Below are 14,750 nucleotides of genomic sequence, written 5' to 3' on the forward strand. Positions count from 1 at the left end.
GAAAAAACGGGAACACGACACATAATTAAATCTATTTACACGAATATTTACAAAAATTCAATATCTGTGTAATCACATGAACTAATTATACCTCGGGTGTACCATAAGTAGGCCGAAATGAACCCCAAAAAAACTCCTTGGAGCAGGACAAGCCATGCAATGTCAACGTTCAGTCCTTTAGGGGATAAAGTGCAAACGAAGTATCCAGTAAACGTCTCTTCTGTTCTGAATTCTGCTTTCATCAATGTTACCACCTTTGAAGTCCAGTTGAAATGTACTGCTATGGGGTGTTCTCTGCCATTCCTCCTTATGGAGCCCTTGTGTTCACTCATTCGTATGCTTTAGTCAACGTGATGTTTTACCCACACGGACATTTTTATCATGTGAATTACATGGGTAAGTAGAACATGTGATGACATCATTGATAAAATAATTAAGTAGTTTATTTTCAAGGGTAGGATTTGGACATACTGGATTAAAATGTCAATATTTTTCTCAAAGAAACAGGATTAGAGCTTAAGATATAGCCTTTTTTATCATTACTTCTATGTAACCTGAAGTAGGCAAAGCACTGACGCTACACGCTCCGGTACAGTAGGTGGCGGTATGCTACCTATTTGGTTTGCGAGCCGCCATTAAACCGGAGAAGAAGAAGATGTGGTTGCCGCCCTCTCTCTCCACCACTCGCGTCTCTTTAAAGCTGAAACGTCATCACGTCGGTGGAGCGGTTGACCGTCAAAGAGTTGAGCAACATGGCGGCGCACTGGCTGTCTCCGTCACTGAACAGGCTGCTGTTCGCTGTAAAGGTGAGCTCTTCACAGAGGGACCCCGCGGAGCGCGAGCTCGTTGAGCAAACGCACAGCTGCGTGTTAACAGCTCGCGAGTGGCGAGTGACCGCTGAAAGCACAGCCCACAACCTGCGCGTGACGAGTAAGTCAGGGCAGTCCTGAACGTTCTTGACAGAACAGGCTCAAAGATAACAAGTGTAACTTTGACATTGTCTCTGAGAGACAGACAGGCTGTGCTCCAAGAAAGGGACACGTTCGGTCCTTGTTCATTTTGTTTGTTTTAACGACCAAACGGGCTATACAAAATGTTAAATGGAAGACGCCTGAATCGTGTTTTCTTCGGACTCCTGAGTCTATCTGTCGTTGACTCTTGGACCAGCGTGGACATTTGTCCAGCTGAGAGACATTGTAAACTTCCGGCACCGAGCCGTGTACAAAGCAGTTTGCTTCTGTTCGGGCACAAGTTAGTGTTGCTAGACTCACGAACGAATCGTTCTTGTTGAGCGACTCTTCCAGAGGAACGAGTTAACTCGAGTCGCACGCGGGAGTGGATGGGAAAAACCCTGCTCCTGTGTGGTGAGAGCCAGGTTTAAACAAACACACACACACACACACACACACACACACACACCTCTTGAGCCGAAGAACGAGTGAGAGCCGCAGGAGTCGCTCATCAGTCGGTTCACTAGTGGTAACCCGGGTAACACTGCCCTTGAGGCTTGTGCATCAGAGGGCCTCACTCACAACGTAGTTTTATTTCACTCGTGTAAAATGTCAGATTTCTTTGTTAATCACTCCAATAAGATCTGCTGCATAACTGTCTCACGCATCTGATTATACCGTTCTGAGGTTGTGTAATCTTCCAAGACAGAAGACAACTGGTGTATAATTATTTATTGTACCGTCTTTATTTTGCATTTAACCAGAAAAAAAAAATAGAATTGATAAGCAGAATCACTGAATGGAGTTGATTTAAGATGTAAAAGTATAACCCTAATTGAATAGAATAACAAATGAAATGATAAGGTAGCCTAATGTAGTGTGTCTGTATGTGTGTTGCAGTATGCCTCACTCCAGTCCAGGCGCTGTGCAGCGCACAGCAACGCTCAGTATTCCACCGTCTACAATCCCAGCGAAAAGGTGATGCACAGCTCTCTTCTCATTATCTTTTTTTTTGCTGTTCAACAATCGGCTGTGAAGAACATGTCAATTTAATAATTGCGAGGCAAGATGGGATTTTATGTATGACTACTGAGAAGTGGAACCTCCACTGTCTCACGTGGGTTGGCAAGTGAGCAGGTCTGTCCCGCAGATTTGTTGTTGTTGTTGATGATGTTGTAGAGTAAGACAGCTGCTTTCTACAAAGCAGCCTTATCTTTGTTAGTTACTTTGCCATCTACGGTGTAGAACCCAAAATACTTACACACTGCTTCTCAGACGCCTTTGCTCGCTAGTGTCCTTCATTTTCGTAACAACATGACATTACTAGCTCAGTTAACTTGTTGGATCTATAGGGCATGAAAAAGGTCAAGTTGATAGTGAATTTATATATAGTGCCCTCTGCTGGATCACAAGGCAAACTACTTCTAACGGTCTGTTGTGCTTCTAGACTGTCCATTTTGAATTTGAACTGGTCATTACAGTTTGAATATTTAACCCCCCCCCCCCCCATGTTCAACCAAGCGACAGCCCTAGTAGCTAGTCCTGTTACTGACAAATAGGTGGCGTGCAGCAAGTCCCAGTTGTGTCAATGATAAACAGTGCTAATCTGTCTGCTGTTTCCTTCCACAGACCTTTGATAAGATCCTCATCGCCAACAGAGGGGAGATTGCTTGCAGGGTAAGACTGGCTGACACACAGATGTGCACTGTAAATGAAATCTAACTGAAACTGTTGTTAGATTTCTGTTGAACACACAAAGACACCCACTGGAGCTTGACCTCACACCACCCCCAGACGGAGGAACTCTGTAAGGCGGATTTTTGAACACTTCTGCAAAGTTCTCATCAGGGCCAGGGTTATCATTACATTTCCACCTTAACACACAGCAACCAGTACCTATGAATATAATTGACAGCATTGTATTTGAGTGAAGCATCAGTGTTAACGCTTGTGTTTCTTTTTTCCCATCAGGTGATCAACACGTGTAAGAAGATGGGCATCCAGACTGTAGCTGTTCACAGTGACGTAGACTCCAGTGCTGTGAGTCCCTATCTGTGTTGAAAATAATGACAACATCTACAAGTACCAGTGGTTCTAGCCTGGGGGAATCCTCATCGACGCGACACGCGCTGTTGTAGCATAAGTCCAACCTTGAAACGCTGTAGTCACAGTGAGCCAAATCTGCAAACTAAATCAGTCCTGCAGGCCTTCATCCCCAAATCAGAGAGCAGAGCAGTGTTCAGCAGGTGGATCACTGAGTGAAGAAGATCAACTGTTTCAACTGAATGTCCAAGAACAATTCTCCAAACCACTGAAACAACGAGTGCAATATTTTTTTCCTGCGCGCAGTAGTAGCCTCAGTCAGAAGTATGTAGATGGAATTGCTGTCACATCAAATGCCTCTTTATAATCAATCAATCAGCTTTATTTGTCACATGTAATCATATAAGGTACAATCACACTGAAACATAATACATATTACACATATCCCAGAGTCTATTTTGAAACCAAATATTATCCAGGTGAAGTTTTTAAATTCCTTGTTTTGGTCTTGTCGGGACACTTGAAGCACTGTGTATCTCACCCTCGACTGTTGAGGCGACATCTGGGTTTAACTTAACCCCCGTGTATGTGTGTATCTAGGTTCATGTAAAGATGGCTGACGAGGCGGTGTGCGTTGGCCCCGCCCCCACCAGTAAGAGCTACCTGAACATGGACGCCATCATGGACGGCATTAGAGCAACCGGAGCACAGGCTGTAAGCATTCATATTTAATTTATAGAATGCAATCCGCAGTTACGTAACCTCAAACCTTTTTTTTTTTTTTTTAGTTTTGTGTTTGAAAAGCCTTTGAAACCAATCAAATCAAGTTTGAATGTTTCTTTCTCTGTAAAGGTTCATCCTGGCTATGGGTTCCTCTCTGAAAACAAAGAGTTTGCAAAGCGACTGGTGAGTACTGCATAGAATCAGGTACACACTTATTTTCTCTCAGTGCGCACACTGAAATACCATGAGTTCAAAATGAAATAATGCCAAACGGTTAGTCGCTAAGATTTGTACTTTGTGTGATCACAAAGTGATCAACAACGGTTTTAATGAAAGTACGACAATACTGAACACTGTTTTGAATTCTCTTCTTGGAGGCTTGTGTATCTGTGCAGAGTGAACAGGCTGAGATTATGATCACCCATACTGGTGTGAAAGGCATCCGAGGGGACTCCGTCATCTGCTTCTATTCTTTTATTCTTCTGTTCTAGAAGGCGCAGACCGCTCCAGTCGCCTGCCTACTAGCTCTGCCTAAGTTTTAAATTATATTAACGGGGACCTATTCTGTTCAGTTCCAGCTCTATATCTTTATTCTGGGACACCACCAGAGTAGCTTTGCATGAGTCACAGTCACAACTTCCTGAACCCACACCGCCTCATCCTCTTACCGTTGTACTCAATGGCATATGACAGCATCAGTAACTTTAGCTTGGAAAATGGCTACGAGGCCCTAAATTTGATGCCGCCAGAGCAGAGTGTTTTCTGCTGACTACTGTACAAAAACACACAACTTGTATCACTTTTCACTGATTTTGGTGTTTTCTGGCTTTCCCTCTGATGTCCTCCGGCTGCTCTGCCTCTACTCTCTGTGATTCACATGAGTTTCCTGATGGACGGAAAGCTATAAAGTAACCACTAACAATAGCTGCTGTTAGCTCAGTTAGCTCGGATCATCGGGGGAGTGTTGGTGGCCGCACAGGGCGGCATGGTGGTGCAGTGGTTAGCATTTATTTTCACAAAATATATAGAGCAATTGAGTGTGGAAGTTTATTCTTGACATTGGGATCAGTATGCGTGATGACACAATCTCAACCCAAGGTCCTCCATGAGATAAGCATATTTACCAAAATGTCGAACTATTGGTGCAAATGTAACTGGCAATTACAGTAATAGTTAATAAAACATGGACAATAAACCCCAGTATTATGTCACCTTTTTTAGAAGGTGGATGATAGAAATACTAAATACAAACACACCGTGTGTTGTCTAGTATAGTATTATTAGAAGTCTGACATGGTAAATCTCAAGGTGGTATTGTTCTGTTGCTAGGCGGCAGAGGGCGTAGCATTCATTGGCCCCGACACCCATGCAATCCAGGCAATGGGGGATAAAATTGAGAGCAAGCTGATCGCCAAGGCTGCCAAAGTCAACGTTATCCCAGGGTTTGATGGAGTCGTCAAGGTACGTGCGCACACACACACACACACCCACACACCAATGCATGTAGGCAACGAGAACACATGCACCAGAGGAAAGAGCAGCACACGGCCCCCTCATTAAGCTTGTCATCTGGGACTGTCTCCTGTGTAGTGAATGGGAGAGTCCACAAACGAGACGGGTTAATGCGTTTCTTGACTAATCTGTTACTCAAGTCCAACTCCAGTGTTACTCCATGTGGAGATTTGCAATATGCTACTTAAAACCACAACCGGAGTGATCCAAGTCTCACTGACAGTAATGGTGGCATGGGAAGAGGCTATTGCTGCACCGTTTTGTAATGCTTTGGTTCTTCATCAGTAATCATAAACCCATCTGTGTGTCAGAACGCTGAGGATGCTGTGAAGATCGCACAGGACATTGGTAAGTCGTCATCAGCTTTACAGAGATACAGTGTTGATACAGTGTGTGTGTGTGTGTATTGCAGTGTTCAGTATATTTTAGTGGACCACAAGTACTCTGATTTTCATACTGTGTCTGACTACTGGAGGCACTTGTAGTCAGATTTCTGTGGTTAACTCACTTTTACAAATGCACCTTTTTTACCGTTGTGATGTTGCTTCATCGTGGTGGTGGTGTTGTTGTTGTTGTTGTTGTTGCTGCTGCTAGGCTACCCAGTGATGATCAAAGCATCTGCAGGAGGAGGAGGGAAAGGAATGAGGATTGCTTGGAATGATGAGGAGACAAGGTATTGCGTTCACGTTTCTGTCACACCTCCAAGGTTCAAGGTACATTTACTTGTCTACAAAGCAGGGCGGCACAATGAAATGAACGTTGTAGTCTCCCATCACACACAGAGCATGTGACAAGAGAATAAAAATAAAAACGGTGCATACAGGTACTTATGTACATATATTGCACAAGGTAGTGGTATGGTAATAGGCTTGGGCATAGGTATTACGGTATACCAGGGTATTTAGAAATCCCGAGGGTATGATTTTCAATACTGTCAAAAATACAGACGCTCCTCTTTCATTTAAACTGATACTGATATCTACGGTTTAATACTACAGGTCACAGAATTCTGACGGCAGCAAAACAAACTACTGTCGTTTTAATAAAGAAGTTGTTTTGGGGTTTTTTCCCCATCATTCTGTGAGCAACCGTAGCACAATGACTACTACCAAAATACAATCACTACTCCTGCAGCACATTTTGGACTTTAACTGTTTGAAATTGCTTCAAATGATACCACTCCTGCTAATCCAACAACTTCAGTTCAGATACAGTTCTAAGCTAGTAAATCATCTCCTTCAACTTCCAACACTTCAGCTGTTACTATTGGAGATCCTGTTTCTGCTTTTACTTTTTACTACTACTGCAGACCACAAGGTGGTGCAGTGGTCAGCAGTGTTGCATGGGCGATAGAGCAGAGTACAGCACTGTTTGCTACCTTTTTTTTAAGACTGCTGCATCGTGTGTGTGTGTGTGTGTGTGTGTGTTTGCGTGTGTACTATTACAGGGATGGTTTCCGGTTCTCGTCCCAGGAGGCAGCATCCAGCTTTGGAGATGACAGGCTGCTCATTGAGAAGTACATAGACAACCCCAGACACATAGAGATACAGGTATAGCACACTTCCACACAGAGCATGTGAGCGTGCGTTACTCATGTTGTGGGGGTACATTAAATCTGGCAATAATGGATCACTGTGAACATTAGCTGACAAAACATTCACCAGAGAGAACCAGAGAATATGGTGTGCTTCTTGCAGGTGCTGGCTGATAACCATGGTAATGCTCTGTGGCTGAATGAGAGGGAGTGCTCTATCCAGAGGAGGAACCAGAAGGTGGTGGAAGAAGCTCCCAGGTTAGTGAGAAACTCCTTCTTTTTTGTTTTAAATCAACTCTGGCAAATGCAACACCCACATCTTGTCTTGTAGGCCTACATGACCATTCAGGACATAGTGAAAAAACAAGCCAACAAAATGTGTTTCAGGGAAGTATTCTGCCTCCACCTAAGCTCCGCCCACAGACGAGGAGTCGATTGCACTTTTCTTTGCTTGAACAGCTTAGCCAACATCGTAGACAACGTTGATTGTAATCCGTACTCTTGAGTAAACTAGGACAAGCAGTTGGTTTGATTCTAATATTTGCTCATTTGGGTCATCTGCTCGGTGTGAGGGCAGATTTAAAGTGTTGAAATAAAGTCTCCAAATGTTTTAACAACGAAACTGTCGGCGATTAAATCGCAGGGTCCCTAACAATAACGTTTTGGCGCTGGCCCCGGTGGGTGTTGGCATCATGTACACAACAGAAAATGCGTCAACACTTCGCCTATTAACCTCCGCAGGCGCTTCACCAGCATTCCTCAGTATGTGGTGATTTGGTTTTGAGGAAAAAGTGCTTCAATTGTGTTTTTCGTGTATCCTATATTGAAACTGAATTCAAATATGAATTTATCATATCTTGTGCTAGTAAGCTGATGCTTTAAGAGTGATTATACATCGTAGCAGAGCAGACCAGCCACCTGTAAAATAATCAGCATTAAAGAGCCAGGGGCCTCTGAATTTTAACATTGTGACTTTTTGGTATGTATCTAAAAAAAAAAGAAAAAAAGATAGGTTTGTTGAGGTGATTCTGAAGTGTCTAGTGTCATGTCCTCTCCAGTACTTTCCTGGATCCAGTGACACGGCAGGCGATGGGTGAGCAGGCAGTGCAGCTGGCCAAGGCTGTACAGTACTCTTCTGCCGGCACCGTGGAGTTCCTGGTGGACTCTAAGAAGAACTTCTACTTCCTGGAGATGAACACAAGACTGCAGGTCAGTGTAGGGCTGTTTGTGGGTGTAGACCCAGCTCTGACAGTTGGGTTTACACTCCTCTGGTGAATTTCCTATACAAGTTAGCCTTTGCTTCATGCGTCTTTTCATGTGTATCAAGTGTACAATAGAAGAAATCCACAAAAAAGAAATGAAAACATGGGCAACAAATGCCAAAATCTGGCAAAGAAAGCAGCCAAATAAATGGAATACATCACGACACAAAGGAAAGCAGTACATTTACTGTCAGAACAGCAGCAGAATAACAAACTGCGGAATGTGTTGTAATGATTCCATGAGGCTGAAGCAACTGAAAGCGGAGGGTAGAGTTTAAAGACTGGCTTCAGCTACAGGATCCCTCAGTAAATACAGAGTTAAGTTCAGGGCCGCCCCCGACCGAAGATTTCAAGCCACTCGTCGACCCGTCGCTGCACGTTTACTAGTTTGCTTGCAGAAACCTTGTATCTTCTCTGTTTAACCTTTTGACCCCCAGGTGGAACATCCAATTACAGAGTGCATTACTGGCCTGGACCTGGTGGAGCAGATGATCAGGGTTGCCAAGGGTTACCAACTGCAGCACAAACAGGAAGATATCCCTATAAACGGCTGGGCCATTGAGAGCCGCGTCTACGCCGAGGTGTGTGTGTGTGTGTGGCTCATCATAACAACATGCTGCTGCTATATGTTGCATTTGACTATATATTGTTGCATATTTCCATTTTAAACCTGTAAACCTTTGTTGATTGTTGTTTGCTACTGTTGTGAGGGAAAGTGTTTTCTATTTGTCCATGTTTTTCTCTGTTTTGTTCTGTTAGGATCCTTACAAGTCTTTTGGTCTTCCCTCCATTGGACGGCTGTCTCAATACAAAGAGCCACTCAACCTCAGAAATGTAAGTGTGTGTGTGTGCACGCAACACAAGTCTTAAAGCTCCCATATTCTGCTCATTTCAGCTCTATATTTTTATTCTGGGACTCCACTAGAGCAGCTTTGCATGATTCACAGTTGATAAAAGTCCTTATGTATCTCCTCCTGGCCCTTTCTGCAGCCCCTCAGCCCCCCCCCCCCTCTGTCTGAAACAAGCCGTTTTAGACAAACTGAACAACCTTCAAACACTTGAAGAGTAGTTCCTGAGCAGAGCGCTCCAATAACTCAGACAGACTGAGAGGGTGGATGAGCGTCCCTGTACTTGGTGGGCGTGCTGTGATTGGAGCAGATGACCTTCTGGGGGGCGTGGCTGAGAGCGGTGACTGTATAGTTGTGACATCACAACCTTACGGAAGTCCCGGCGGCTCATTTAAAGGCACAGTGTCTGAATACGGGGAATACTGAGCGTTTTGATGCTTTCCCAGTATTTATACAGCACTGAGACCTGCTTTATAATCAAACAAGACATGGAGAGCTCACTTTCTACAATATGGGACCTTTTTTAAAGCTTCATTAGGCAAGATGTTGGTGTAACATACAACCACGTCAAATTAGAGCTGCATCAGAGAAGAGCATTCAATCCACAGTATGAACATTTTCTCGTCTGCTCCTTTTCTCTTCAGGTCCGTGTAGACAGCGGCATCCAGGAGGGAAGTGACATCAGCATCTACTATGATCCCATGATCTCTAAGGTCCGTGACGTATTAAATATAGAATTGTTTTTTTGTTGTTATTTTTAGGAACAGATTGGTCACAACAAGGCGGTTGGCTCACAAAATGCAACCATTCCACAAGGGTTTGTGCTTCTGCAGTAATTTCCCCATGGTATCTATTTGTAGTTGGTTACCTTTGGAACTACACGAGCTGAAGCCCTGGCCAGGATGGAGGACGCTCTGGATAACTACGTCATCAGAGGTACACCGACTAGATTTTCACAGTGAATGTCAGCTTATACAACACAGTCGATTTCTAAACCGACAGTTTTTGGTACTCTTCTCTCCAGGCGTGACCCACAACATTCCCCTCTTGCGAGAAATCATCACCCACCCTCGCTTTATCTCTGGTGACATCAGCACCAACTTCCTGCCGGAGGTTTACCCCGATGGCTTCAAGGGTCACCAGCTGGAGGAGGACCAATGCAGGGAGCTGCTGGCGGCGGCGGCGGCGCTCCACATCACTGCGCAGCTGCGTTCCCACTCAATCCTGGGCATGGTGAGGTGAGGACGCCAGGCAGCTGGATTGTTGCTCATGTCATGACACTTTATAAATAGAGCAGGTCTAGACCGTACAGCATTAATAAAAACAGAAATATGACTAATAATAATAACTGTAGCGATGACAGTCAGGCAGGCCCACGGCGGCAGCAGCAGCCAGGTGTACCAGGACCACGCTGCTAATTCTAATGAGGCATTGCAAGAAGGGTTGTGGCTTGACGGCATTTCATCCAGTCTGAATCCAGTATCAAATCCGCTTACTGAAATCAAATCAATCTGAATCCATTGAAATCCCTCAGCGAATAGATACAGAGACAGTTTGATGATGAAGATGTAACTCAATTCATCGCAAAGTATAGTTTTGATGCTCGGTATACATAGAATACCTGTTCATAGTAGCAGAAGATATAAAATGTTGGTTAAACATGTATCATCATCATGGAACATCATAATGTCTAACTTGCGTTGTGATTTAGTGTGATATATACTGAAGTAGCCTAGTAGTTGTATCAACGTCTGCATGTAATCAACTGACTGTCAAATCAAATGAAGAAAGTACAATTCAAAAACATTTTGACAATATTTATTGTCACTTAACATTTAACTATACAGATATATAATACTGTAGATATGTATAATGTTCCTCTCTCATTAAGTAAAAGAAGGGCTGCATTTAAAGATAAAATAGAGAAAATAAATGAAATAGTTTTTGAAAAATTGTGCATCTTTAAAATAAAGTGCTTAATTTTAGAAAAACATTGTTCACTCGTCTCTCCGTCTTCTCTTCCTGTGTCGTTCACTCGCCTCTCCCGTCTGTCTGCATTCAGAGTCGCAGTGTTTAGCGCCTGGAATGCACAGATTTGATTGGCTGAGTAGCGTCACGTGGGCTGGCTTAACGCATATGCAATTGGTCTGCGAGCTTCCTGATCCGCTAAACCAGCGCCGCAAAGACTAGAAAAGCTGCGCTTTAAAATAGAAGCGCCCCGTCAAAATTTAAAATCCCTTAATAATTTATTGATTACAGGTCTGGGATAGGACAGCGCCTGGGTCCGGACTCGGAATGCGGTCCTATTACAGGTCTGGGATAGGACGGCGTCTGGGTCCGGACTCGGACCACGGTCCACCTTGTTAGTGACCTATGCTATAAAATGTCATCCCTAGAATGCCACCAATAGGGTGTTATTAAACTGGATGTGACTCCAGAGGAAGAAGCTGTGAAGCTTTGGCCTCTAGTGATATAAAATTAGCTGTGTGTGTGTGTGTGTGTGTGTGTTGCAGGGTGTCCTCCACCCCTGTGGAATGTAGCCACTGGGAGCTGTGTGTGCAGCTGGCGGACGGATGCCATTCCATGGAGGTTACCAAATCAGGAAATGTTTATACTGTGAGTATTCCCCGTGCATTCACGAACAAATTAAAAATATCAATATCTCTGTGTATATATGTATCGATATTGGTAGTGAGTGTCCCTGAAACATTTGGCCCGGCTCTACTGGGGAAGAAAAGAATGATCGAAACATTGTCACGTTATCAACTGTGTCAGAACCTAACTCCCATTCAGCCAGTAGGGAATGACCTAATGTTAGACGCACAACAGGATGCACACCGTACTCTGTTTGTCTCTGCAGGCGGAGGTGGATGGAGGACATGTGGAAGTCAGTGGACAGTGGAACCTGGCCTCCCCACTGCTGCCACTCACTATCAACGGCAAGCACAGGATGCTACAGGTAAAACACACACACACACAGGTTCAAGTTGTTTATTGATTTAATTATATCATATCTTTTTCTTTTTTTGACCTCACACTAAGCACACAGTAAGATCTGAGAAAAGAAACTGCATGTTGATATTTTGTCTCTGTGTTGTAGTGTCTGTCCAGAGATGCTTCAGGAGAAATTGTCCTGCAGTACCTGGGCACATCGGTAATGTCTGCACAGAATTTTAATTACATAATCGCACACACACACACACACACACAGGCTACTACAACTTCATTCAAACGCGACTGAAACCAACTAAACCCCCCCCCCCCCCCCAAAAAAAAGCAACAGGCAATGGATATACTCGTCTAATTGCCCAGCCCTATAACGTTAACACACAGTTGCTTTGTACCATTACATCATGTCTTGTTGGCTAAAATCAATGCCATTTGTCAGAGATGGTAAGAGGCGGAGATGTGAGATGCTGCCCATGATCTGATGGGGGCGCTATAATTACAGGTCGAAATTTAGAACTTGGGAAAGGCAAACTCTTTCTCCGTAAGTCCAGTTTACATGAAACTTGGCACTGACATCCACACATTTCACTCCACAAATTTGCTTCAAGAACCACTAAAGTCCGCCGTCCGACTAGATTTTCCGTCATTTTGAATTTTCTTTCGTCCGATTGCTACCAAATTTTCTGTGGACTGTTACTGGACCGAGCGTGTCAAAAGTTGCATAAAGCTTGTTTGATATCTTGTTTCGTTTTCAAGATATTGACCAATGAACTTGAAAAGGGTGCGGCTCGGCACATAAATAGGAATAGTCAAATAGTCAACAACCGCTGGGCCAATCATCAGAACGCTCGCGGGACATGAAGCATACTCTGGAACGTGGGACTGGCGCAAATTGTGCCATAAATCCATGAGTTTGTCCAGTCATGGCTAAACTCGGTAGATGTTTGTAAAAAGATCTTCTAATAGGCCAGTCGAGTTTGTTATTGCTACTTCTGCCTTATTTGCTGTGGTCCTGGAGTTTTATTCAGTTTTTACTGTAATCTTTTTTTTTTTTTTTCTTATTGACCTTGAAACCTTTATTCTATTTGTGCAAATGCAAAAGAAGGGCGATTTCACTGCTTATTTATTTATTAAAAAAATTTTTGGACCAGGTCCAGATCAAAAGCTCTCAACCTCTAGCAGCCTGTGTTGGCTTGAACTCCAACATTTCCACTTGCGGCTATATTTGTTCTTATTCTTATTATAATTCCCCTGTGGACTGAATATTGCATATGGAAAGAATGGCCATAAATTCTACCTTGTACCTTGTGCTGCCCAAGACCTGTAAAGTCCTTGTGTCCCCTTCTTCAGTAGTGACTATGCTCTGTCCTTCATCACAAACCATTTGCTTTGGATCATATTGCAGTACAAGACACCTGCGTCTGGCGTTTCTCATACTGTGTATTTTTCTTTTTTCTTTTTTTTTTTTATGTAGTTCAAGGTTCGTGTTCTGTCCAAGTTGGCTGCCGAGTTGAACGCCTATATGCCTGAGAAAGTTCCAGAAGACACCAGCAGCATCTTGCGTTCACCGATGCCAGGCACAGTGGTGGCTGTGTCCGTCAAGCCTGGAGATACGGTAATGCTTCCCAATAATATGTGGATGTTCAAAACACACTTGCAGACGAGAGGGGTAGGAGGCGGATGACGTGATGAGCAGAGGCCAGTAATCCTCGCTATCACATTATCCATTACATTTAACACAAAGGGTTATATGTATATATATTGTCACACGAGGCGTCACAATTTTCCAAATCCACGATTGGATTGGACTGGTTTTAAGTTTCTCGTGTGTGTGTGTGTGTGTGTAGGTTGCAGAGGGTCAGGAGATCTGTGTGATTGAAGCCATGAAGATGCAGAACAGTTTGACTGCGGTCAAGCAGGCAAAGGTAACGATACGAAATACTGTTACCATCTGAACCAATGGTAGCGAGATCACTACTAATGAATATAAAGAAGCGGCAGCCGGGCCACAGAATCCTGGCTGGTGCTGTTATTAGGAGCTAATGAATAATAAAATCCCGGAAGGTTGATTGGACACATATTTATTTATCTGAAACAAGTAAAGTAATGGAGGATAGACTTTTCAGCTTGTGGCCTTTTGATGAAGTGTGTGTGTGTGTGTGTCCTCGTCCTCCAGGTTAAGAGTGTCCACTGTAAGCCGGGGGAGACGGTGGGAGAGGGGGACCTTCTGGTAGAGCTCCACTAAAACACAAACCTTTGACCTGTCGACACGTGTGGCTCCGGCACCGGGATGAGCCTTACCCCCCCCCCTCCTCTGTGTCCACAAGCATTAGGATCCACATCGGCACACAGACTGGATTATATAGACTGGACTATAACGGATGCCCCCCGCAGAGTTTAGTTTCCCTGATGGTGAGCTGTATCAGCAGCGTTCGTGTCTTCTCCACGTCGGACTCCTTCGCGTTGCTTGGTTTGGATGCAAAACAAACAAAAAACAAACCCTTTTGTGAATCTTTCCGTTCTGTTTCATATGTTTTGTTTTGTTTTTTCACCCACATTACTTAAAAAAAAACAAAAAACTATGTTCTCATCTTATGCCTGTGCTGTCTGGCCTTGCAGATAGTTTTGGTTTGTGTCGAGGTTTTGAGATATTAACATTGGAAGTGTCTGCAGCCATTCACTGCAATGGGGGGGACACGGACCCTTTTCGTTTTTGGTTGATAAGCTGCTGTTTTTCTGTGACGTTCTATTCACCTCTCATTGTATTGTATTGGAGTGGAGACGGACTGAACACCCCATAACAATGTGCATAGCTCGATACCACTCAAGGTAAGTAGGAACAAAGTCTGTTGTGCTTTGATCGAACTGACACTTTAAAAGACATCCAACCAATAAAGTGCTCCTTCTTTTCCACATGCAGTATCGCCGA

At 43.8% G+C, this 14,750-nt stretch overlaps 1 protein-coding gene across 1 annotated transcript; it reads left to right on the forward strand.

Moving 5' to 3' along the window:
• Window positions 1-747: 747 nt before the first annotated feature.
• On the forward strand, window positions 748-14,734 carry pcca (propionyl-CoA carboxylase subunit alpha). Its single transcript, XM_070915537.1, has 23 exons — window positions 748-806; window positions 1,851-1,928; window positions 2,580-2,627; window positions 2,922-2,990; window positions 3,594-3,707; window positions 3,846-3,899; window positions 5,046-5,177; window positions 5,540-5,576; window positions 5,823-5,901; window positions 6,676-6,778; window positions 6,926-7,020; window positions 7,821-7,971; window positions 8,462-8,605; window positions 8,784-8,858; window positions 9,517-9,585; window positions 9,733-9,808; window positions 9,897-10,110; window positions 11,386-11,488; window positions 11,733-11,831; window positions 11,973-12,026; window positions 13,296-13,436; window positions 13,669-13,746; window positions 13,998-14,734. The coding sequence occupies exons 1-23, from the start codon at window positions 753-755 to the stop codon at window positions 14,064-14,066; spliced, it is 2,136 nt and encodes a 711-aa protein (XP_070771638.1). The 5' UTR covers window positions 748-752; the 3' UTR covers window positions 14,067-14,734.
• The last annotated feature ends 16 nt before the right edge of the window (window positions 14,735-14,750 follow it).

Source organism: Enoplosus armatus, chromosome 12 (assembly GCF_043641665.1).
Source record: "Enoplosus armatus isolate fEnoArm2 chromosome 12, fEnoArm2.hap1, whole genome shotgun sequence".
NCBI lineage: Eukaryota > Metazoa > Chordata > Actinopteri > Centrarchiformes > Enoplosidae > Enoplosus > Enoplosus armatus.

Coding starts and splice junctions, on each gene's coding strand:
- pcca (XM_070915537.1), top strand. CDS start 753: ATGGCGGCGCACTGGCTGTCTCCGTCACTGAACAGGCTGCTGTTCGCT. Junction 6,779..6,925: donor CCAGACACATAGAGATACAG/GTATAGCACACT, acceptor TGCTTCTTGCAG/GTGCTGGCTGATAACCATGG. Junction 9,809..9,896: donor GGATAACTACGTCATCAGAG/GTACACCGACTA, acceptor TCTTCTCTCCAG/GCGTGACCCACAACATTCCC.